The sequence below is a fragment of the Sander lucioperca genome, chromosome 6 (assembly GCF_008315115.2).
Source record: "Sander lucioperca isolate FBNREF2018 chromosome 6, SLUC_FBN_1.2, whole genome shotgun sequence".
NCBI classification, from domain to species: domain Eukaryota; kingdom Metazoa; phylum Chordata; class Actinopteri; order Perciformes; family Percidae; genus Sander; species Sander lucioperca.
Genome location: NC_050178.1, coordinates 42,767,227 through 42,793,342, shown reverse-complemented (window position 1 = coordinate 42,793,342; position 26,116 = coordinate 42,767,227). Strand labels below are relative to the sequence as shown.

Sequence of the window (26,116 nt, the reverse complement as noted above, 5' to 3'; positions counted from 1 at the left end):
ACTCTGTAAGCCCTCAAGGATGATAGGGAGAGATAGTGGAAGTAAATGATTTGACACTATAAATAAAATTGAGTTGAATTGTGTCTACATCTGATGTATGCTAACAGATATATGTGGTTTGCATGTAGCATTTGTAGTTGTTAGCTAAGTGAGCCTGCTTCCTCTTCATACAGCATCACAGCATTTACTATTTAAGGCACCACACTAGCTAGATAACAGTTTGTTCACATAAAGCTTTAGTGCGTAACTTTTTGATATAAATGAACGTACATTCTAGCCGTTGCCAAATGAGTTGCTACAAAGCTAATTAAGACTATCAGCTCCACACAACTCTCTCTGTATTTCTCAGTATGACTATGTTCAGAAGATTGTTTCGTCCGGTGACTTTCGCGCGCAGAAACTCGAGTGATGATAATTACCTCTTCTGAAAAGTCTGTCATGTTTTTTTAATCCTCCGTGTCCTCCTTGGCTTCTAGCAACTGCGTGGAGGAGGAGGAGGAGGGGTGGGGGTGCGCGGTCACGGAAGGCTTGTATCATGTGGACACGCCGACAATTTTGTTGTCATTACTTAGAATTCCTCATGGGGGCGACAGAAAATACGCACTATGGCTTTAAATTGAGATTATTGTAGTTTTTTGTTGAATAATGGCTACTGTGGCAGCAAGTGACAATTTATGGAAAGATGGTGAAAAGCAAAACATTTCTTAAAAGTAACAGTAGTACAATTCAAGGACAGAAGTTGAGTATTATAATCAGCTAACAATCTCATAGCATTATCTATTTGAAGTTAACTAATGTTTGCTAACATTAGCCACCAAAAGCTTCTTACCAGACCAAGGCATTAAAAGCCCAGAGTGTATTCAAGTGAGGAAATGTGCTTCGTGTGGCTTATGAATGTGTTTTAAGAGGAACAATAGTGTATCTTTTTTTTTTCAAATAATATAGTCTCACTTTAACCATGAAGTGTTCTCTAAGCCTCAATTCAGAGTGGAGAATTTAACAGAAGTCTGCCGCAACATAAAACAAAATGTAACCTATTTCTAAAGTTGCTTCTGTTTCCTTTATGTCCTTTCTTAAAACACAAGCAAAAGCCTAGGTTTTTTGTATTAAAATGTAAAATACTGGAATGTAACATCAATATACATATACCAATAAAATTAGTAGATCACATATAGTATATTTTTTGTCATATCAAATAGCTCCCGTGACTCGAATGTAATGGTAATAATAGCCTACATGAGGCGTACAAAATGTCTATGAGCAGCCAATTACGGAGAACCATAAAGCCATCAGCTTGATATACTTTATTCATATTCAATTTACTTTTGGATTATGACTGTGTGTGTTCCACATTAGTGCCCAGAGGAGAGTTTTCTTAATGTGCCAAAGCAGGTGATAGTACATGATGTATGTAAGGGAAGAAGAATATGTTTGATCTTTGACTTATTCTCACTCAGCAGTTCCTCATCTGTCAACAACAACAAAAAACAGCAGGAAACCCCAACTGTCCTTTTAGTATATATTTAGAAGAAGACAGGCATATTTCTCACTTTGCTTATAGGTTAACCCCCTCTACTCTGAATCACACGCAGACTTTATGTCTGTTTCCAATCACACTTGGGCTGGAATCCAGTGTGTGTGTGTGTGTGTGTGTGTGTGTGTGTGTGTGTGTGTGTGTGTGTGTGTGTGTGTGTGTGTGTGTGTGTGTGTGTGTGTGTGTGTGTGTGTGTGAGAGAGAGAGAGAGAGAGAGAGAGAGAGAGATGTATGCCTATATGAGTGATACAGAACAGACTACTCTTACACTTTAAAATGTTGTATCAAATTAAAATCCCTAAATAAAGGCCTATAGTATGGTAAGCTCATATAAATGACACAATTTTATCGCAATATGGACTAGTGCAATATCCAAATCGCTAGGGGGGTGCAATATTTGTTAAAGGCAAAATATGTGTCTAACCATTCTGAATGAAGTATTGTGGGGTTGCAGAGACATCCCGGCCAACAAATGCCATCCTACAGACTAAAGGAAAACATCTTTGTTTGGTACAGATCCTTGCAAAAATCACACTACATGACTATAGTACATTTGTATTTGTGTTTCGATGAAAATGAGAATGATGATCCAAAAAATTGATCATTCCCTCCAATATCGTGAATCATATCACAATCGCAACATCTGTCCAAATAATCGCAATTTGACATTTTCCTCATATCGTGCAGCCCTCATGACAAGATCACTTAACTGAATGCTAAAAACAGAACATAACTGACTCTTTAGCAGCAACGACTCAACTAAAAAATTGAAACCATGTAGCCTAGTAGGCTATAATATCACAAGGATACCATAAGAGAGAATAACATGAAAGGTGACTGTGTAAAGTAGCCGTCAGCAGTCATAGACCCGGTAAGACTGTAGAAAAGTGTGATTCCACTACCGCTGTAGAGTCCAGTTAGTCTTTCTACTCCCTATAATACTATAGTAGCCTATTAGGCAATAATAAATTAGTGATTTTGAACTACAGAGAATGCTGTAAACTTTCTCCCACTGACTTGCCAAAGTAAATGAGAACATCAAGCTGTGATGCTGCATTTAATGACTTTACCTGGATGAGTTACTGAAGAACTCTACTGAATAGCCGAAGTAACTTCCCCGTGGCCCGGTGAAAACGACGAGTTCCTCCGTGTCCAAGTTAAAAGCAGCGCAAAGCTGGACCAAAACCACCACTACAGGTACAGCCAACACGGCGTAATGACAACATTTTCCTCTGGTAGGTGAAAGTCCAGGAACGGTGCCCATCTCTTCTTTTGCGCGTTTCTTCTTTCATTGAATAGCTGAAGCGCAAAACGCATCATCCGTACTGTTCCTTATGTAGTGATCATACACTGGTATAATCCCCTCAGCTCCAGCAGCTCCGGTGTACTGATCCAGAGTGCATAGTGAAATGTAAAGAAAGGCAAGACAGAGTCAGAGAGAGGGAAAGAGAGGAAAGGAGGGGGGAATGATTGCAACCTCATTTGGGGTGGAGCTTTAAATATTACCAGACAGCTGGTCTGGTCCCCTGAAGAAGCAAGACTGTGGTAATGTCGTAAAACACAAGACACATAATCACAAATAGCTATCAGAGCAACATTTCAGTCTGTTGACTAATGTCAAAGGATACAGACATAATATAATATGCAAACTCATCATTCTATCACAAATACATGTTAAATTCTACTATTTGTGCATTTTCTTTTGATTTTATTCATTACAGCCCATGTGTTCATGTCACTGAATATACTGCCAAGTAAATTGCAGCTATACAGCTAAACAATGAGCTGCAACTCACTATCAATTCTCTGTAGTTTCATCACTACCAAAAACACCTCTCACACTACAAATTGATTTCACGTTGTCAGTTGATAGCATGTAAAAAAAAAAAATATTGATTATAGCTGCTTTGAAGTAACAGTGTGTCAATTAATCAAAATGATGATCATGAATCTGGTGACTTATTTACATCTCAACCTCGAACAACACCAGTGACTCCTAACTTTACTTGGACTTTACCCTTTTGACTTGGAATTGACCTCCCCGAGTCCAAAGATTAAAAAAAAAAAAGACTTCTTTTCCAAGAAGAACAAGTCATTCTTCATACATTTTGAATCAGTCTGACAGCAGCCAGTCATTTCACAGGAGCAGGAGGAAAAGGTGCATGTCAGATGATACCTGATTATCACATTTGTATGTAACAATGATGTTGTAAAATCTAAATGGACAGCAATACACATACACCTCATCAACATGTTATATACCTGGTAGTTTGAAAGTAATAAACACACATTTTGAAAAGCATTTCTTATTGCTGCATTTGAACATTGAAATTGCATTAATTTTAGTGACTTTTTAGGACTCTAAACACAGGGTTTAGAACTTGGACTTGACATGGGACTTCATTCCAGCTTTATAGCCAAAACTTGAGACTTATACATGGGACTTTCTCTCTTGTGTGCCAATAGTTGTGTATAGCTTGCTACTTTCCATCGCAGATTCCCATCAGACAACTGTGATTAAGCCAGCAGCAATGAAAGATTTGACTTTTGATACTCTGAGCAATTGACATTAATGTCATGTAGTTAAATGTTTTACATGTTGTGTCTGTTAAATGGAGGTAGAATAAGAACTTAGTTGCAGAAACAGTGATGATTGTAATGATACGGCCGCATTTTTAAAAGACAAGAAAATCTTCTCTGGGTGCTTACTGTCAGAATCTCCTGGTTTTGTTCTAACATACTCTACATGTCAAGACAGAATTTAGTGTGACTAAACCTGGAAACACAGACATCCATCTTCAGCTCTGTCTCTCATCACTTTGTTGGAACTCAACTTGCAGTCATGACAGACAGACAGGCAAGCGCATACAGTACGTGATTATTTGCCTCATGGTTTTGTGTGTGTGTGTGTGTGTGTGTGTGTGTGTGTGTGTGTGTGTGTGTGTGTGTGCGTGTGCATGTGCGTGTGTGTGCGTAGCATATAGGAAAAGGGGGTCCCACATTTGAAGGGCTGTGAGTCAGGATACTTTACCTGCCAAATGCAACAGGAACGTAGCCAAAGAGAGTTTTTTCGCTGTAAAAACAGACACAGAGGCAGTACACTGTGCCTTGTAGCAGCTAACAATACATCAGTAAGTTCCCCCTATAAATTAACAAATGCCAGCTGATGTAGTAATGTGCTGGATGCTGGGTGTTACTTTAGTTTATTTCATGAATAAGTTAAAATATAGCAACATTTCTAGCTGATTTAAATGGACACTTCCTCATATTTCGACGAGTTATTATACACAGCAAAGACGTTATATTTGTTATCTGTAATCCAACCAATCATTTTATCTTGAATGAATGTCTTGATTCCTGCCTTCACCCGCCTCCACCAATCAAAAGCTTCAGGTTATAAATGTTGGATTACAGTTAGTGCCATAGTTGTGACACAACTACACAGATAAGGAAATACGTTACCATATGCCATATAAGTCGCCTATTTAACTCTGATTAAAAAGAGATCAAGCAATCCGTTACGTTTATTGACCTCTATTGGCATGAAATATGAACTGCAACATTAAACAACCATTCCTTACAAGTTCTTAATGCTTAGTTTTTTACAGTCTATTGTGCTGCCCCAGGTTTTTTAGATAGTCTCCAGCTGCATTCAGACCTAACACCGTTTTATTGATTGGTTTTTGCCACCTGGTGAAATAACTGCTGATTTTGCATTGATCAAAATCTTTACAATGAGCAATCGTATGCCAAAGGACAGCAAAAAAACAAGTATGTTATTTCTTTTTCAAAAGCCATGTACACTTAGCATTAATTTAAACCAACAAGTCTCATTTAAACCGTTCCAAAGCATACCATTGACTGATGATTGACTACAATTGGCACACAAGAGACAAAGTCACGTGTATAAGTCTCAAGTCTTAGGTCCAGTCACTGTCTCCAGTGGCCAAAAAATAATGCAAGTTCAAAGTGAATGGACTGGGCTACAACCTGCAATAATAAAAACACATGTAATGATCAACAGTCTAATTAAAAATTAACTTTTGGTTCTTCCTGGTTTTCAATATTGCAGCGTCACTGTAACTTCAACAACACACAACAACCAATGTAGCCACAGCAATATAGGTATTGTCTCTTCACTCCTAATAACTGTTTCTTTTTTTTCAATGGCACTTACCATTTACAGAACCTTTGAGCCGTCTCTTCCTGCCTTATGTCTCAATACACCATGAAATTGCTGTTTCCTTATGACTGTGTATTAAAATGTACTTGTCAGATACAAATACTTTCCCTGGTCCAAATCAAGCACCCGTTCTTTTACTAAGGGTTCAAAATTGTAAATGGGGACTCAGCGCTGAGGAAGCTTCAGCTTTGACTGGTTGGATGGACAGCTATAAAGTCACAGAGGGTCAAACAGTGGAACTAGACATGGAGTCTGTACATTGTTGTCTCTCTTAATTTAGCTACTTCACAGTGAACATTTGCTCACAAACCAAAGGCAGTTATCACATTTGAGAACTAGAAGGGTACTCGGAGAGCACAGACCTCTGCCAAGGCATGCCCATGCTCGCAATGTTAACGTTCCATCTGGGTGGGTGTTCACGTGAAGTTTCACGAAGATCAGGCCAGTTGTTATTCCGTAAACCTGCTGACAGACAGACAGACAGACAAACAGAGCAAACGAGCCAAAAACATGACCTCCTTGGCGGATGTAAAGATCAATCAGATTTCTAAGGAATTTAATACTGTCTGATGCATGGAGTCTTGTTATTCAGGACAGAAAAGAGGAAAAAGTAAAGACGGGTGACCTTTACTGATTTGGCTCAAAACTGTGGAAAAAGAGCATGTTCCAAGCTACAAGGAGCCGGCTGAAACTGCAAAAGCTCAGAGAGCTGCTGAGCTATAGTTACATCTGCAGGCTAATTGGAAAAGTCTGAGTAAAGAAGCACACTGGAACACCTATTTCAGCGTTTCTGCAATTATTTTGCTATGTGGAGGCGTGGTAAGTTTAAAGGGTTTCATTTTCCACTGGTCAACTCGCCAGCCATGTGGGGGATTTTATTTATGTCCTTTCACAGCCAAAACTACCTCCCAACCCCCACACACAATCACTCACACAGACGGCCTACATTATGTCAGAGTAAAGGTGATAAGAGACATAACACACACCTAGTAGTGTCTGCATGTTGTCTCGACCACTGAAAGATAGAGGAAAGAGCACTCTTCCATCCACACACATACATGCACAGAGGCCACCTACACACACAGGAAGCCACAGGATTACCACAATTAAAACAACATGGCTACTAACGTGTGCCTCCAGAGGTTCAGATACTAGGATCATGACATAAAGGAACACGCCAACTTATTGGGACTTTAGCTTATTCACCGTATCCCCCAGAGTTAGATAAGTCCATACATACCCTTCTCATCTCCGTGCGTGTCGTAACTCTGTCTGACGCCCCCACCGCTAGCCTCACTTAGCACAGATCCTGGAGGTAACCGGCTCCAACTAGCCTACTGCTCCCAATAAGTGACTAAATAATGCCAACATTTTCCTATTTACATGTTGTGACTTGTATAGTCACAGCGTGTACAAATAACAACGTCACATGAGACACAGCCATCTTCTAACCATATACAAACTGGGAACTATATACTCAGAAGGCAAAGCACTGCTACTTCTGCTACTTGGGCGGAGTGATTTGCTAGCAGCACCTGAGAAGCCCCGTGGTGAGGAGCAGAGAGTAGCAGTGCTTCGCCTTTCTGAGAATATAGTTCCCAGTTCGTTTACGGTTAGAAGATGGCTGTGTCTCATGTAAAGTCGGCGTGTTCCTTTAATGCAACTATGCTGGCTAAGGGGGGTAAGGGATCAATGTCAGTGGATAGCAAAACTTGTGTTTACATTAAGTGTTTCTCACCAAAATGCATTATGTCAATCAAATGTGATGAATGCATTTCCTTCATTTTTTTAAAAGCTCCACATGGAGCGTTTCTAGCATCTTTTAGCTCATTGTTTAGGTTTTATGACCCACAAATTATATGTTTTGGTTCACTCTTACCACCGTCGTCAACCTCATTTTCAGCAACAGCAGGCAGCAAAAAACTCTAATAAACCCACTATACCTGCGCAGCACCAAATGACAAAGTTAGTGACTAGCTTGTTAACATATGTGCCTATGTTCCCACATTTCTAAGAACTTTTTTTCACTGAAAATTAGGCCCTATGTTCCCACAGCCCTATGTTCCCACATGTCTAAGATTTCTTTCAAAATTAGGCCTTATGTTCCCACAGTTCCCACAGTTCTAAGATGATTTTCCAAAATTAGGCCCTATGTTCGCCTAACCCCTAACCCACCCTAACCCTAACCTTAACCCTAACTCTTGAAGGGAAATGTAGGAACACAAGACCTAATTTTGAAAATGTCCTAGAAATGTGGGAACATAGGGCCTAATTTTAAGAAAAATCTTGGGAACATAGGGCTGTGGGACCATTGGGATGTGGGAACATAGGGCTGACCCCAACATATGAAGCACTAAAGAGCCGGATATTTCCCTTAGGAGTTGGTAGAGACCAAAAACAGAACTAAAAGAATAGTGAATATTGGTGGAAGACAAAGACAACTCTAAATCAATGCTAATGTTATCTATCATATAGTCGTTAGCTAGCAGTTTGCCAAAACAACTTCATGGTGATAATACAGTATGTCAATGTTTACAGCTTGTTGCACTGCCCCCCAAAATAGCCCCCAAAAAGATCTTCAACTAAGGTTTATTAATACATTTTTCAAAACTGGTAGCAAATACAAAACAGCTGTGTGTGACCTAAAAACTGTACTATTTAAGCAGAATGCATGCTCAATGCCCAAAAAGGTGGTGGTGTTGTTGGTTGGAATACAGAGTCAAACTCATGTGTCAGCAAGCATCCACCGTGCTGAAGTGTAGTTGAGCAGGGCCAGCTCCAAGAAGGTTTTGTGTTGCTGACCTCTGACTTCCTCTGACCTCTAATCTTCCTGAGTATTGTGAACGAGGAAAGAGAATATCGTTACAGGAAGATAATAAATATACTAGTTTCCCCCTCTTCTATTCCACAGAGACTAACTTATTCATTCATGGTTCATGGATCTATGTAGAGTGTCAAAGTCTGAGTGAACTTTCAATTTTGCTGAGAATATTCATACGTACAGAGTGGTATGAACTGTAGAACTAGAAACGTATGCATTTGCGTAGCATACATACAGCAGTGAAAGTTTGGCTGGCGAGGAATGTGACGGGGCAGTGGTTGAAACTCTATAGCTCTCCAGGGGATCTTATCCAAGTTTATCTTTCATCCGCCACGTCAACACAACATTACTCATTAAAAGACCCGAGCTACTACAGCAGTTAGCCCTGTGTGACTTACGTGCCTATTCCCAAGAGGGAAACTCACACTGCAAAACAAGCATTGAGAAAAAGACAAGTGGCAATTGACAAGACATGTCAATTAGTATTGATTATAAAAGAAAAAACAATTAATATAAGTTTATTATTTAAAATGTGATTGTGATTATGTTAAAGATATTGCGCACTTCAGTGAGGGGCCTCTCGTAATGGGCGTATGAGAAGCAATGTTTTTTTAACATCATTTATTGAATGAAAACCATTCTCACGCTGCAAATAAGCCGTGCAGCAAGAGGCCAGCGGAGACGAAACAGGCCTCTGGGATGTTCACCCAGATAAAGGCCCCTCATTGAGAAAAAGAGAAGCAACAACGCATTATTTTCATATTGGAGCACAGCCCAGAGTCTACCACTGTGAATATCACTTTTCAATATTAACCTCTCAGTGACAGAGCAACTCTATAAATAACACAATCTCAGTTACTGTTTGATTTTTATCAGAAGGGGAGACTTGTGTGTTGTTGCCCTTGTCCTGATCTTTCACTGTCTATTCCCACAGGTTGCCTGAAAAATATTCCGCTGTGAAGTGTCCACAGTAAATTATAGTAATGTCTGGTATCTCTGTCAGACATCAGTCACTGGCACATTTTCACTGCAACAGAAAGAATGTTTTTGCTAAGCAAGTTGAGAATGGAGTATGCTCAGAAAGGAAGTGCAGCATAACTACTTTGATTTTCTGTTTTTGATAAGAAGCACCAAGGAAATATCCACCCGTGACCATGCCGACATAAACCTGAAAACGTGTGAGCTGTGAGTTAACTAATAGTGATTATGGTAAATATCTTAGGATTGTGTTAAAGGAGAATTCCGGTCAATTTCAACACGTAGCTCTGTTGTTTGGAAAGAAAATGTTTTCTCCGCTTCATTGTGTTTGAATGTTTCAATCTGTTGAAAATTTGAGGTTCCAAGTTATTCTTTTTTTATATTTTTATTATTTCCATCAAGAAGTAATACAAATACCAGCATACTGTGTAATTTCATACTTCCATCAGAGTACAACTCCTACTAGTAACAGTATTCCTCTACTCCACATTTTTGACACACAAACCCAAACACACACCAACACACATTTTGACACACAACCCCCCCCCCGACACACACACATACTTGGTTTCCAGCTCTCAGTCACCATACCTAGTTGTTGACTTAAATTACAATTACCTGCAATGACAATAATGTATGCAGAATTCATGCAATTTTTAAATTTTGAGGTATAGTAGTAGTGTAGTGTCTCCCCTTAACATGGGCGGCTGCATTGGGAAATTGGCATCACCAATTTCAGTATTTTTCAATACTTTCCACCACTTGGATCTCTTAGGACTTTTAAATGTTATAGAGGAGACTCCACAATAACCATCAACCATAATCAAGTGTTCTAACACCCTGCATGCTGTTCACTCAACAGTCGAGTGGTGTAAAGTACCACAGGAATGGTCATCAACCCTTCTTAGTCTTGTGCGATATTGTGATGTTGGTTAAGTGGGGGCGTGTTAACAGACCCAGCTCTTTGACCGTAAGTGTAACCACACCAAACCCAAGCCTAAACCCAACCAGCCAATCACAACCCCATGATACACAGCTGCCTTCTAGCTACAGTTATCCGTATCCTGCCCTTCAACTCCCCCTTTTGGTGTTACCACATCATTGGGTTGCTGTAGCTCAGTCTGTCGGGAGTTGGGTAGCGACCCAGAGGGTCACTGGGTTAAGTTCACATGTGGAGGAAGGTTACTAATTCACTTCCTGGGTACTGCCAAGGCATCCTATGTGCATGTTTAGGTACTGAGCATGTGTGTGTATTTCAAGCCTGTGTGTAATGCAGTGGTGTAGTGTATAGGCTATATATATACACACACATATATATATAAATAAAAATAAATATTTTTTTCCTATAGGCTACTTATATTTGTCTTAAATGTTCGGTGAAGGGTGGATACCGGCGCGTGAAAGTTCTGTCATAAAACTGTGTTGTTGGGTATCATTGCACATTTTTAGGTGAGTATATGGAAATCCTGGAGCTTTCTTAGTGGGTATACTCCGTATACCTGCGTATCACGTAGACTACACCACTGGTGTAATGTGTGTTCTAACAACAGAGTGACATTTCCCTTGCGAAATTAATAAATTATGAATTATTATTATCAACCAGTTGGCCATCTGGTGCTATGTAGAAACTCCAACACACTTTAGGTTCTGATTTCCACACATTACAACTGCCAAACTAGAAGTGAGGCCCAGCTCAGTATGTTTTTATACAAGACAGACCTTTCTTCCATAAACTCCTCACCGTGTATCAGGCCAGTTACCAAGTCTTGACAATATTTTCACATTCCATTGTGGTGAATCATTGTAGTTTTCCCCAACCTCAGGCTGTTTATCTGCAGTCTTGCAGCAACAATTTCCTGTATTTACAAAATGCAAATCCCATGTATTGTATGTTACCCACTTCTCCTAGATTAGTAAATTCCCATATCAACTAAATAAATGGCACAATTTAATCCTTACTGTATTCACATCTGCAGAATTTCATACAAGGACGACATCTCTTTATTTTAGAACTTTATTTGGAAATTTTACACAAGATCATTGCATCATCTGCATAAAAAACATTTTTTGCTTCACAGTGTTTCACAGAAAGACTTTGAAAATACAAAAAGAGCAAAATACTGTAACATCTAACAATCCAAACTTGCAAAAGGTTCTAAAGCGCGGTCACTTTTGTTCCACAAGTTGCAACATCGTAGCATGTGAGGCACCACGTGGGACTTGTGCTCATCTGTTTGTACAGCTTCTGCACCCACAACAGATGGGTTCACTCCCTCTGTGTGTGGGTGTGTGTATGTGTGAAGGAAGTGTGTGAGTCACCAACTGCTCAAAAGGAAGAAGGCAGAATTACAGACCGAGGAGCAACTATTGCCTCACTCTGCCTGAACAGGCCGGAGGAGTTTTTCCGAGAAGATCCCAGAGTGGTTTTGTAGTTCCCTGTGCTGGTTCCAGCTCTCCTCCCTGATCCCCTTCACCAGGCCTTCCTGCTGCGAGACACCACATGTAACACATGTCAGACTTTAAGGAAACAAATCCACCCTCTGATCAGATACTTTGTGAACGAGTGTTTACTTTTGGTGCGAATTCCTGCTTTCTAGGGGACAGACAATACATTCTGGGGGTGTATTCACAAACTGTCTTTTTAGTACCATTAGAAGTCCGAATGGCACTAAAAGTTCCGATAGTTTCCTTTCACAAAGCTGCTGAGAGTCACTTTTACTGAGAGCCAGAGAGGACCCCTAAGCTAAGAGAGGGGACGGGGTTGACCCTGTTGCACAGTGGGTTGACATGTGACTGGTCTGTGTCAGTCAATGTGAGAAAAAATATATATATATATTCATCAACACATAAGAGCTTGAAAAGGAACTAGATTGGATCAGATCAAAATATTTGAAAACTACTCAAACAGAAAATGGAATCAAATAAAAATGTTAAAATTAAATTAGAATTTACAATACATTAAATTATGAATGTAATAATTAAAAAATCTAATTCAAGTTTAAATTTAATTAAATAATTTTTTTTTAATTGTTATCAAAATAGATTCACATATGAAACAAAGTTAAAAATTAGTTTTTTGACGGAACAATTTTTCCTTTAATAGAGAAATTCTAGCACATCGACAGGTAATCCTTCGATGGCCATGACATCATTTGGTGATTATTTAGTGTACATTTAATAAACGTGTCAAATGTAGAATATAAATGAATGTTTCTCACAGACAGCTGAGATATTCCAAGTTCACCATCCCTGTATGGTATCAAAAAAGTAGCGAGTAACGGTCATCTCCGGTGTTATTGGATCGTTTTGATTTGTTGGTGAGCTGGTTGGATCCTTATTAGCTGAACTGAAAAGGACATGCGGCTTATTTTTATGAGTTTCTCCTGAGCCTTTTGTGAACATGGCCCCTGATGTTTGGGTGAGATATTATAATTTAGACATCTGAAACATTTCCTGCTTTCAGACCACTGACACCACTAAAAATGCATCAATCAACAAGAAAAAGAACACGGGCGTGATGAAGTGCATCACCAGCAGGATGCATACATGGCTCAAACAGAGAAAAAAACAAATCCTCACATTATACTGGTCTAAACAACATATTCAGGTTCAAGAAAAAAAGGTCCACAATCCACAAAAAGGAGCAGGCTTTACAGGAAAGTGAGCGCGGCTGTACAAGAACGCACACATTCTCCTTTCAAATCAGTGGAAGAGCTAATTTCATGCACTCATTTTCACGCTTAGCAAAGCATTGGTTGTTAACAAAGCAGACTTGCTCCCACCAGTAAATTGATGTGCTACATTACTGTGTGTTTTTGGGGCGGGATTGGGAGACAATAATGTCTGTAGATTTTTATGACTTTATGTGTCTGTATTGTATACTGTAAATACTTTGTCTGTATTTTATTGCGCCATCTACCTGCCCAGGGACTACGGGCGGAAACTAGCAATTTGCTACAACCTGACACAAGACATCTATTAATGTTTTTTGTGCACTGTTCCTGTTCAAATAAATGAATTACAATAACACAAACCTCTTGAGTGTCAGCAAGCACCAGGATGATGTCTCCCTGTTCAAACTGGAGCAGGCCGTCTTCAGACGCTGCATGGCTCTCTAATGCCACCCCCTGGTGTGAAGAAAAGTTAGTTTTAAAAAGTTAAAAAAAGTTTCCAGGTTTGGAGATATCTGAGATTTGTTCCATCTCAATACAATGGAGGTAAACAAAGTTTGTTAGCGGTAATCACAGATTTAAAAAAAGTCTTTGCAGACATATGATACAAATATATAAGATACAGAATATGGATACATACAAATATGCAGAGAAAACACTTGCAAAAGTTTTCATAGGGACTATTTTTCAGTACAGCCGTTTTTTTTAAATTTGCGAGCAACTAAAAAGGCAATGTTTTTCACATCCTTTGTTTTGGAGTGGAGGTAGAAATCAACAGATACTTCAGAAGCTCATCATCATCATCGTGCACAAAAAAATATTAATTTAATTTAAAAAGGTGCTGGTAGGCCTAGCTTTTAAACTTTAGCCTGGCTAGCTGTTTCCCCCCTGTGTCCAGTCTTTACGTTAAGCCAACATACTGACTCCAGCTCTGTACTTAAAGGGGAACTCCACCAATTGTACACATCAAAGTGTGTTTACAGGTTTTGGGGAGTACTGCTGCACTTGAGAAAAAATGTTGTGCAAACTACAAGTTTGAAAATGAAAATAAAAATCTGGGGGTGTAGAGTTAGAAAGAAGTGAATTTTTTACATTGTGGGTAACGTAGGCAGGTTTTGACAACTAATAATGCATTGAATAAAAGACGAAATCTCAGATTTTGGTCCTATTTTCCTCCAAACAGTCATCAGTCAGACTCTTATATAGGAGTGCAATGCTAAATTGGTGGAGCACTCTTTTAAGACACGACATGAGATGGATCTTCCCATCTCAGCATCAGAAAGCAAGCTAATAAACTTAAATTACCGAATTGTTTAAAGTCTTCCTTTAATCATAGTCATGTACCTTATATAGGAAGCCTGGTGGATTGTGGGAACTGGAGTCATGGCCTGAGTCAGCTGTCTCCTGGTTGACTGATGCTTCCTCGTCCGTCTCCTCCTGCTCCTTAGCGGGTAAGAGGGGGGGTCTCTCTTTGGAGTGGAAGGAGACGCGAGGGGCAGGAACCGGTACAGGTTTGGGCTTTGCCTTCTCTGAGGGTGGATCACTCACATTCTCCTGCTCTGGACTCTGTGGGGCACTATCTGCAGAATCAGAGGGATTGGATGCTTCCTGACTTCCCGCCTCTGACTTTGGTACACTCACCCCGGAGTCATCTGACTGGTTTGTCGCAAGTTCAGCTTCAGCTTCTGCGTCTGCGTCTGCGTCTGCGTCTACGTCTGCGTCTGCCGCTGCGTCTGCCGCTGCGTCCACCTCCTCAGGACTTTGACTCCCTGTGCTTCGGTCGCTGTTGTCATTGTCACATACTGACAGCCTCTTAGGTGTGTTGGCGCCGCTGGAGCTGAGATCGGAGTCTGACGAGTTGACATCTTTGGATGAGATGCTACTTTCTTCTGGCGGGCCGGTTTCTTCAGAGATGCTTTCAGTTCGTTGGACAGGGGAAGAGGGAACGGCGTCTTTTCCATTTTCGGTGGAAGAGTGCATGGAGACGTGGTCGGTTGGGAAAGCTGTGTTGCAAGGGATGGGATTGGAGATAACCAGGGACTTTCTCTTCTTTGACTTGCTTGACGTGCTGCTATTAGAAGACAAAGTCCATTCATTATTGTTGGACTTATACGTAGCATTGCATAAGCCTACCTGAATAGTGTTATTAGTACTCCAGCATATTGAACGGAAATGGCAGCATTGTGTATGTGTGCTATTCAGTTACTAGACAATACATTCTTGTTGGGAACACTGTAACCACAGATGAGGAACCATGTGCTCCACAGCGCCTTACTGTACCTGTTCAGACCCTTGATGATGAAAGCTTTTCCCGAGTGTTGCGTCTCCAGTTTCTTCATCACGTTGTACAGCTCACGGTTCAGCTGCAACACAAAGTGCAACATAAGCACACAAACCAATTTTGCAACACAAACCCCATACTTAAATGTTATTTAAAGATGCAGTAATAGTTTTCATGGTATTTTTTTTTTCACACCTAAGTTAGAGCTGGGCAATATATCGATATCGTGGTATCATCTTAGATTTTGGATATCGTCATATCCTCATATGGTTAGGTGTTGTCTTTTCCTGGTTTTAAAGACTGCATTACAGTAAAGTGATGTCATTTTCTGAACTTACCAGACTGTTCTAGAGGTTCTTTTATTTGCCTTTAACCACTTAGTCATTACATCCACATTATTGATGATTATTTATCTAAAATGTAATTGTGTAATTTTCTTAAAGCACCAATTGTCAACCCCACAACATCAACATCGAGGTATTTGGTCAATAATATTGTGATATCTGATTTTCTCCATGTCGGCCCAGTCCCAACTTAAGTACTTCAAATTACTATGTATGAGTGTGAGGAAATAAAGGATCTGTGTTATCTCTTACCACGCTCATTTCCTTATAGAAGACATCTCTCAGGTTTGATACGTTTTGGAACACCGTCACATAGCAACCTATCCGGCTACAGAGACAAAAATAGCTTTCAGTTTATCTTCCAGTTCATTTGTATGACCTTCTAGAATATATCACAAGCCAAGTTATGTTGTTATTCACACATTTTGGAAAAGGTCTGCTTGGACTAATCCCATCTGTACATTTTACAGGCCGGAAATGCTCATTTACACACCTGACCCACAGTTTATGTCCAGTCTTTGTTGCACATCATTCCTATCCCTCTCTCCCTTCATTTAGTGTCATTTCTCCACTGTCTAATATAGGCATTAAGCAGTGACATATTGATGTTTTCTGATGCAGATGGGCATGTGCATTTGATGGATGCATTTGTATCTGGGTTTTTTTTGCTGTGATTTAATACTGCAGAAACTGATGTACAAGGCAAAATTTCCCCTGGGAAGTATATATTATCTTACTTTTCTGCATGAATTAAATAGGAGATGTTATAATAAAGAATACGTGTGTGTGTTTTCAGATTTATTCTCATTCAATATCTGAACATCTACCCGAAAGGTTTCGAAAAGGTGAAAACTGGACACGTTTCTGAAAATATCCATCAGTATTTTTTTTTTTTAATAATACAACAACTTAAATTGCTTATTTGCATATGTGCACACACTTCGCTTTTGGCTTACGTTCCAAATAACCCAGGTGCGTCTCATTAGTCTTGAATACACAACACGACCCATGCACATCAGCTTTAAACTTGCTCATTCATACACAGATTTTCTAACTGTACTTATCAGGATCCAAAACTCCACTATGAGAATCCACAAAGTATTATCTACGACCGTGTTCATTTCAACCATACCTCTGATAGAGAACAGGCAGCTCCTCCCTCAGCTCGTTATTTATTTCTTCAAAGACATTCTGGGTTTTGTTGAACTCTTCCTCTGCCTGTTGAAGAGGATTCAAAAGTAGATTTTTATTAAAAAAAAAAAAAAATTCCAACTTGAAATCACTCTCATCAGCCAGCACTTGTTGCACACAATGTATTTCTGTGCTTTGTGTATTGTACTACTAACGCTACCTTTGTTATTTTGCCTTCATCCTTTTTCTTGGCACTCTGGAGCGCTTCCAGGTGGTGACGTGCTGAATCGTAGTCCACCAGCTTGCGACCGCGTTTGGCAACCCGTTCCTAAAACACAAAGAAGAGTTTAACCCTTGTGTTGTCTGCCCATGTCAAAATTAACACATTTTGTTAACACATTTTTGTAGCATTTTTCGACATTTTTCCCCCCACTACCACCAGTATACACTTACACCTTATCACTATTTTTAAACTCATTTTTGGATTTTATAGTCAATAAACCTCATGTATCCTTTATGAAATTTTATCTAATTTTAGAATTTAAAAAAATGCAGAAAGTATGCTTTATGACTGATAGTTAAGATCAGGGGATGTTTATGGATAATCACAGACTGTCAAAGCTTAGTCAAAAATTGATTAAAACACCCAAAAGTCAATGATAGTATTGAACTGATCTTACTTTTACTTGTAAAGAGCATTTCATGGAACCATTTGTTACTTTTGGGCAATTTGGTTGAAAGAAACCCAAATTTCTGATGTAGAAACTTTGAAAACGGGTCAAATTTGACCCGAGGACAACAGGAGGGTTAAGTGAACATGTCGTCCGCCAGTGAGAGGATGGATATCTCCACGTGTGTCATTAAAATCAGACTGGTGTTATCCAAGAGGCTCAGAAGCACATTCTAGTATTTGCATGCAGTTTTGCAGGAACTGATTCAAGTTAAAAAGCATCAGGTTACCTTGACCTCAGGGAACTGGCTTGTATAGTTCTCCATGGTGCGGACTATCTGGTCACTTAGTTTCTCTTCGTAGTCGTTCCACAGCAAGTCTTCACTCTAAGATACACAGTTGGCATCACATTAGTCTCGCTTTGCCAGACATTCCTCTACCGCGGCGCTGCGGAGGAGGGTCTGGCTAGTCCACACAGCATTCCGGGATGGGAGAAAAACATGCTCTGGTTTATTGGCATTTCTTTAAACCAATCACAATCGTCATAGGCGGCGCTAAGCACCGTGCAGAGCCACGGTGCCGTGGGAAAAATAGCCTCGGGAAGGAACTTGTTTTGGTGGAACGTGTACGTTCCAAAAGGTAGTTTTAGCCATGCAACAGAAAACTCAGATTGGACAGATAGTCTAGCTAGCTGTCTGGATTTACCCTGCAGAGATCTGAGGAGCAGTTAACCATAGTCCTCAGAAATCCACCGGAGTTTAAAATTCCAACACAAATAAAGCAGACGGTAACGGACATCCGGGCAAAAAGAGTGAAATCCGGCGGAATTTCAGGCGACAACGGAGCAATCCCGGAAGTGGAACGTCGTGAATATAGACCAGCATCAGATAAACTGTAACAAGTGGCTCTAAATGCTAGACAATTTTAACCAAACCATGAACATTATTTTAGCAAGGACAGGACTGTAGTCAAGTCCACCTTTGTCAAGTCCTTTGACAAGTCCAAGACTAGTCGAGACCGAGTCCAAATAAGAGACAGTCAAGACCGAGAGAGAAAAAAAGAATCCTCTTCAAGACCACTTCCTCACCTGTTCATTATTTTTGATGCGAGAGATGGTATATCTTCTATTTTAAGATGATCATTTTGCTTTATTCATTTGTAATAATCAAAAAGCAAGTGCAGAGTTACACACTATAGGATCAAATTAGGCCAAATGATTTACTTTAAAAAAGGTGCAGTAGGTAAGACTTATAAAACTAACTTTCTGTCATATTTGCTGAAACTGACCCTATGTTCCAGTAGAACTACATGAAGCAGGTCATTAAAAAAAAAAATCTGGCTCCTCTGGCACCACCTACAGCCTGTAGTGCGATTTGCAAAAATCCACCTCTCCCTGTTCAGATGCACCAATCAGGGCCAGGGGGGGGGTCTCTAACTGCGTGTCAATCACTGCTCATGCACACACATTAATTCTCCCTTGTGGGGGGAGGGGCTTAGGAGACTGTTTTGGGCTTTAGCGGAAAGGGGGGAGGGACTGAGAAGTTGTTGATGTTCAAATTCCTGGATCTTCGCAATCCTACCTACAGCAACTTCACTTAAGTCAGATAAAGCTGAAGTGCAATTTCACATTTTGGATGTTATTCTGGTGGAACAAGATCATTGTGGACTGCCGATGGAATTTGTAACAAATAACAAGCAACACAGGTGTTCCTATTCTTGAACTTGTTACTTGTCCAGTAAACTTAAAAAAAGCACGTAGTGCTGGACTCGGTCGAGACCAACTAAAATATTTGGTCCAATAGCGGAGTCCAAATACCATTTACCTTTATTATTTTTATTATTAAAAAAAAGAAAGATCTAGTCTAATCTGCGAACAGACGTTAGCAGTGCACTTTTCCCCGGTGAATGCGTTTGGTGACTTGTTCAACCAGCTGAGGTGGAGGACAAGATGTGTGCTCATGTTTGTGAGTTGGATAAGAAGGAGACTTCAGCAGGAAAGCTAACGTGGTTGTTGATCAGTGTGTGGCTCTTGTTGTGTCTGCTGTCTGGCTCTGTGACCGTCTGCTCTGCTTATGATAGAACACTGACGTTACTGCATTATGCAAGATTTGATTGGCTGTATCGAAATAAGGTCTCCGTCTTCATCGACGGACACCGGAACGGTAGTCCGTCGAATTAATGCAAAACTAGGGGGAGCCATTATGAAAGCAAACAATATAAAATTGTATTAAAGATTTATTTTCAAAAGGAGAACACAGGACTAGATGATTTACAGAGCAGAAAGTTATGATGTAGCAGGCAAAACAAAATGCTATTCCTTTTCAATTGGACTTTAATATTTCATGATGGTTTATCATTAGTCCAAATTGGTTTAACTGGAAACTCCTTCATTACATGTTGTCTGTCCGTCTGCAGATTTTCACGCCAACCATTCATCCGATCGACTTCACACTTGGGCGGTGGTACAGTACATTCAAGCCCAGATAAACAAAGAGAGACCGGAAATCCTACATTGTAAGTAACTCAAACATTTCATGCATTAGCGATGGAAAAATTGGAATGAACGCTTTTGTTCCTGGAAATAGCTTAGTCCTATGTAGCTAGCTGCTGGCAAATGACGTGTATAATCTAGCATTGCTAGGGAACGCAACTATGTCATGTCAGATGTATTGATCAGGACCCAAGGAAGTGCAGTGTCGAGTGAGAAGTTGTTTGCAGAGAGGGGTTCTCGAGAAAGCTGCAAGCAGCAATACCATAAGCCAAGCAATCGGCCCGTTACGAACTGGCACGCTTTGAACGGGCACTGCACTAGTTTCTGACAAATTTGTCAAACTGAAAAAAAAAGTGTGACTTTACTGTACCATTTAATTTTGAACATCAGCATTTATGCTTGTTATAGTCAAACTGTAACTGTAAACTGTTCAAGATTAAAACAGCATCCGCCTAAATAGGCTATGTCTCCATCTTGTTTTCATTTTTAACGTTAGCGACTAGCTGGTGGATATATGTGGAGCATTGAGCAGCGAAAGATGCAAAAATTCTCCTCAGGAGTTGGTTGAGACCTAAACAGAACTAAAAAGGAGAGTGAATATTGGACAAGTCAGCTGGCCAGAAAAATGATCCCAAATGAATGCTAATGGTGCTGCTGGATCTGTAAATAAGTATCTGAAGAATCTGTTCGCTGACATGTTAACCATCAAACTTTATAAGGCCATAAAATGTCAAACGAGTGTGATGTGCAGCTTGTTGTGGAGTTCTGCCCCCAAGTAGCCATAAAAAACTGATTGACACTGCTTTAACCTGTACTTGACACTGCTTTAACCTGTACTGTACATATATGCATACTGGTGGTCTGGGTCTGTCCGAGGTTTCTTCCTAACAAAAAAGGGAGTTTTTCCTCGCCACTGTCGCAATAGCTACTGCTAATGCTTGCTCTTGAGGCAACCACTGTAATAGTTGGGGCTTCGTAAACTACAGAGTGTGGTCTAGACCTACTCCATCTGTAAAGTGTCTCGAGATAACTCTCGTTATGATTTGATACTATAAATAAATTGAAATTGAATTGAATTGGTGAAATGGGGACCACTCCAGTCTTGATGCATATATTTTCATAGTAACTTATTTCAAGCTGTTTTTACACCTGCATGGTGGAATCTAATTTCCTAAAAAAAATAAGGCCAACCTGCTGAAAAAGTGCTAAAAGTGGTTTTATCAATTTACCTGGCTCTGTGAACCGGCTCTCAGATTAATGTTGAACACATAAAACACATTATGAACATACTTCTGTAATGACAGCAAGGTCCTCCCCTCCATTCCAGTCTGGTTCGTAGATGTCTCGCAACGTCTGGGACAGTCGCTTGGACGTCTCATGCACGGCTGCAGGAAGAAACAGGAAATTGTTAGACAAAAAAACAAAAAAAATTCTAGGAAATAAAATCATAACTGCGTAAGGAGCTTATCATCTAGCATCGGCAGCGCAGTGCATTGTGGTGGTATTGTTTTTAGGGTTTGTGGTACGTTGCTACACCCACTCCAAGAAGGTCAGAACAACACGGGCTTCCTGACTCGAGCTCACAATGCAGGAGCAATAGCTGACAAGACCAGAAACACAGCAGTTTCTTGCACATGAATCACATATGCAATGCTGCGTTTGCCATTTTCACTGCAGGATTTTATTTGTCCTTGTACAACATGGCAACGCAGACAGAATTGCAAAAGTCAGACACAGGATCCAAGAATAGAAGAAATTCACTTCCCTATTATTCACTAATTCTCCTGAGCAAAGAGTGGCGTTCTGTTAACACTGTGCTGTGGGTATGTATATGTATGTTGCATATGCTTTCATAACCTACCTTTTACTGCCGCATGGTAGGCTTTGACGTCTTTAAACAACCTACTTCCATCGATCTGTGTGCAGAAGCAAAACACAAAGCAGAAATTACAACAAAGTCAAATTCGGTGACACCCAGTAACGGTATCTCTATGGCCAATCCGAGCCATTTATGCTTTATCATTTCCTTAACAACCTCAAATGTTAAAATCATTGTGCTTCTGTTTGACTGCAGGCTGCCATTGTGTATAGTGTAACATTTTCTGCATCAAGTTCCGAGCTGCATATTATCCACCATATCTGATCTTTATCACAATGTCATCAGATGTGGTGATGGTGCGCGCCCGGATAGCTCAGTTGGCAGAGCAGGCGCCCATATATAGAGGGTTACTCCTCGACGCAGTGGGCCCGGGTTCGACTCCGACCTGCGGCCCTTTGCTGCATGTCATTCCCCCCTCTCTCTCTCTCCCCTTTCATGTCTTCAGCTGTCCTGTCAAAATAAAAGGCCGAAAATGCCCTAAAAAATTATCTTAAAAAAAATAAAATAAATAAATAATGTGGTGATGGTAGCAGTGAAGTGAAAGCAGTGTGTCTTGTCAGCGTGTAGACTTCCTTCCTGTTTCTCCTCGTCAGTTTCCCTCCAATATGTACCACAGTTGTTGCATTTAAAACCTGTAAGCCTTGAGCAACTTAAACGTGAACCTACTGTAGGCCATGCCATTTTAGCCTAACAGCAGCAATAGTGGCCACAATTGACTTACAACATAATGATGAATGCTAAAACACAGTGTAACTGTGCGTTCATGGGCATCGGAAAAACATTTTTCCCAGTCATCACTCACGTCACTTCATGTGGAAATCAGAGGTGGGAAACTGGGGCTAGATTTTGCTAACAGAGTTGGTGACGCGTTGTTGACAACTGACGTACAGAAACATGGCCGACAATCGTTCAAATGTGTTGAAGGGTGAGAAACTTTTCCTAAATATCGAAAATTCACACATGCATGTAATATATTTTGCCAACGTCCACAATGTGCTACCGATTTAGGTTGTTATTGTGGCCTCCATGTTTTCACACACCTGATGCTCTAGGCTACGCCCCAACAGTTGGTGGCAGTCATGCAACAAGTTGTTATGCCAGACGCCAATATAACAGAAGAAGAACACGCATAGACAGTGAAGCACATTATCGCGGAAATACAACGTAATCACGGGGGCGGTCCCTGATATTCCCAGGTGGCATGAACAGACCATTACAGTAGCACACGTAGAAATGAGACATGAAGTCAGTGTACTGATTCAGTCATTTTCATTATAAAGCAATATCTTATATCTTATAATATTGTTGCTTTATTTTTTTTATTTTTTTTTTTTTTTTACATGCTGCCTTTTAAAATTGTTTTATTTTGTATATTTGTAGTACATATATTGTAGATTTTACATTGTTTTGGCATGCTGTGGACAGCAAAGGAAGAATTTCATTGTACAGGGGAGCATGTTTCCTTACTGTGCGTATGACAATAAAACTTGAAATTGAATTAAAGTTTGCTAACATTAGCACATAAAGCTAATGGTCATAACAGACCAAGTAAGGCAGTGGCAACATAGCCCCTGAGTGTATTACACTGTGTGATGGTGCATTGGATTTCTTCTCAATTAATCTTTTCATTTGTTAAAAGGATGACTGTGTCATTTTCTCTTTCTAATATTAGTCTCATTTTAAATCCTTTCAAAGACCAAAACCAGGCCAAGTTAGTTCATGAGGATGTGGTTAAGCCTTAAAATGGATAATTTCTTGAATCTGAGCATATACACTATCTCATTTATTTTAGTATAAAGGGTAATGCTTGTGTACAGATATCGAGGAGACATAACAAGCAGTATGTATGCAGAATAGATAAAAAAATAAGAAAGAGCTCTATCTTGTTTCAAGTATTTCCTGTTCTCAAGGCCGAGCTGATTGCCTGAACTTGTGAGTTTGCATCTCAACGCAACAGCGGCAACAGTTTTTTTTTTTTTTTTTTTTTTTTTAAGACTCAGCAGTGCTCCATTTATTTATTTTTATTTATTTATTTATTGTTTATTTGAATAGGGACAGATACAAAAAACATAGATTATTACATAAAGAACAATCCGATGCCTGTATCACAGTGTTTATAGCCATGGCTAATTCGCAACACCTGTCCCTAGAAGGGCTTTTAACAGTTAAAATAATAAAGGAGTCACATTTTTACAGTGAATACAATAAAATGTCCAGAAACCAGTTAGCAGCAATACAAATAAGTGTAGTAAATAAACACATTCACTCGAACTCACACAGATACACACCTCACATACACACAGCTATACATTTCATATGGCATGATCACACTGCTGCTGCTGTATGAAAAATGCTTTTGATAGTTTTTTTAAAAAGGTGGAGATTTTAGTTAGAGTCTTTATATTTGTAGGAAGCCAGTTCCACAGATTGGCTCCTTTCACAGAAAAAACATTTTGGGCAAAAGATGTTTTACAAAATGGAACTTTACAGTCTCCACATGCAGCAGCTCTTGTGGATCTGGAGGATTCCAGCCTGTTCACAAATTTACAAAGTGGCTCAGGTGCAAGTCCAGTCAAACATTTAAAAAACAACTTTATGTATTTAAGATTAACAAAGTTTAAGGTTTTATGTTTATTTAAAACATAACAGTGATGGAATCGAATGGGCTTTTTATCTCAAATTTTTAGGGCACGGTTATAAAGCCTCTCAATAGGCTTTAGGGTAGTTTGGCTAGCCTGGGACCAAACAGTGGTGCAGTACGACAGGTGTATTCAGAGATGTTTGGTAAGGCGTATAAAAGCGGCATAAAGCAAAAACTTTTTTTTCAGACTTGCAGTGAACAGCAAAGGACAACCATGTAGAGAGACCTTTAAAAAAAAGATGGCATGTTGGTGTACCTGCTGTTTGTTGAGGCTCTGGAAACATAGCTCAAACTGTTCATCCTTGGTCTCCATGGTTTTGCCCAGTTTTTGAAGGACCTGAGAGGACGACAGAGTCACAGTAAGTTTCAACATCACATAGACATAGGTTTCTAGCATTAATGATTACTAGCCGGACTAATTAAAAAGGAGAATTAGGCACACATGGCAAACTATTAGGCCTACAGTGTACTTCATAGTCCGCTGCATGCAGCTGTTTGAAAGTCTGAATGCCACAGTGCATGACCTTTAACTTTAAATCTGCAACAAAGGCTCTCATTATCATGTCTATGCTCCCATTATCCAGGATTTCCACACAAAAAAAAAATCTCTGACTCCCCAAAATAGGCTTCGGTCTAGCAACTACAGAGTACATGCAAACTTCTGTAGCTGTATTTTTCGAGGCGTAGCAGTGAAATAAACAAGCCAACCACAAACTGAGTGAGAAAGGATCAGCAAGCGAGAGGAAGTGCACAGTCAGGAAGTGGCAGCTTCTGTGTCCACACACAGCTGTACAGTACTGAATAACACCATGATGCTTAGAACGGGAAAGTCCAAGCTAATGTGTTAATGATGCATCAGCAATCATTAACAGTAGTGTAGACAGTTTAAAACATACAAGAGACAATGCTTAGATGACATGGTTTGCTGCTTGCATAGAGAGCGTTTCCTTTTCTCAAGTATCACATGTTCTTACACTTTGTTACGATGAGGTCCAGCAAATAGGCTTGACATGATTTTATCCTCCCCACCCTGGGAGCATTTCATTAGGAGTTACAACTTGGCGCACAGCTAGATAGCGGGACTATCAGGAAAGTAACAGTAGTTACAGAGCCATATATTTCATAAGCAATATAGGCTACAGCTTACACATTCTCTCATTTCACAATGTCTACTAAAGGGGAAACAACACATTAAACAAAATCCTCAGAAAGAGCAGCTTTTCCCTGTTTGGGAGCCCACTTGTTGTAAATCTTATACTAAAAAGGTACAGACCCTTCAGAGATGCCCCATCTAATGCTTCCAAAGAACCCCTTACTTGAGCAATCTTTAGAAAAGTCGGTTTACTATTACATCAGGGAATCTAATGACTTAATAGCCTACTACCAGCAGGATGAAGCTGGATGACAAAACAAGCTTGAATAAGTCTGTCTCATATCGTCCCAAACTAATGACAGTGCTTCTACTGTATAGCCTACATTTTTGAAGTTAAAC

At 39.9% G+C, this 26,116-nt stretch overlaps 2 protein-coding genes across 6 annotated transcripts in view; both read right to left on the bottom strand.

Annotated features, from left to right (window-relative positions):
- The window catches only part of LOC116036792 (integrin alpha-5-like), a 52,472-nt gene extending 49,499 nt beyond the window's left edge, over window positions 1-2,973 (bottom strand). The window contains exon 1 of the mRNA XM_031280449.2: window positions 2,605-2,973. Within this exon, the coding sequence (XP_031136309.1) occupies window positions 2,605-2,798 (194 nt within the window). The 5' untranslated portion in view covers window positions 2,799-2,973. The remainder of the gene's footprint in view (window positions 1-2,604) is intronic.
- bin2b (bridging integrator 2b) overlaps window positions 1,682-26,116 on the bottom strand; it is a 24,970-nt gene continuing 535 nt past the window's right edge. For 2 of the 5 annotated variants that reach the window (XM_031280684.2, XM_036002245.1), the window contains 11 exons: window positions 24,881-24,961; window positions 21,966-22,020; window positions 21,395-21,489; window positions 17,904-17,999; window positions 17,164-17,271; window positions 16,945-17,030; window positions 16,065-16,140; window positions 15,468-15,550; window positions 14,532-15,255; window positions 13,551-13,643; window positions 11,517-12,002 (listed from right to left, as the gene is read on the bottom strand). In XM_031280684.2, the coding sequence (XP_031136544.2) occupies window positions 11,889-12,002; window positions 13,551-13,643; window positions 14,532-15,255; window positions 15,468-15,550; window positions 16,065-16,140; window positions 16,945-17,030; window positions 17,164-17,271; window positions 17,904-17,999; window positions 21,395-21,489; window positions 21,966-22,020; window positions 24,881-24,961 (1,611 nt within the window). In that variant the 3' untranslated portion in view covers window positions 11,517-11,888. Of the gene's footprint in view, window positions 1,739-11,516; window positions 12,003-13,550; window positions 13,644-14,531; window positions 15,256-15,467; window positions 15,551-16,064; window positions 16,141-16,944; window positions 17,031-17,163; window positions 17,272-17,903; window positions 18,000-21,394; window positions 21,490-21,965; window positions 22,021-24,880; window positions 24,962-26,116 lie in introns of those variants that run through there. The other 3 variants (XR_004897622.1, XM_031280706.2, XM_031280697.2) reach the window with 3 other exon arrangements.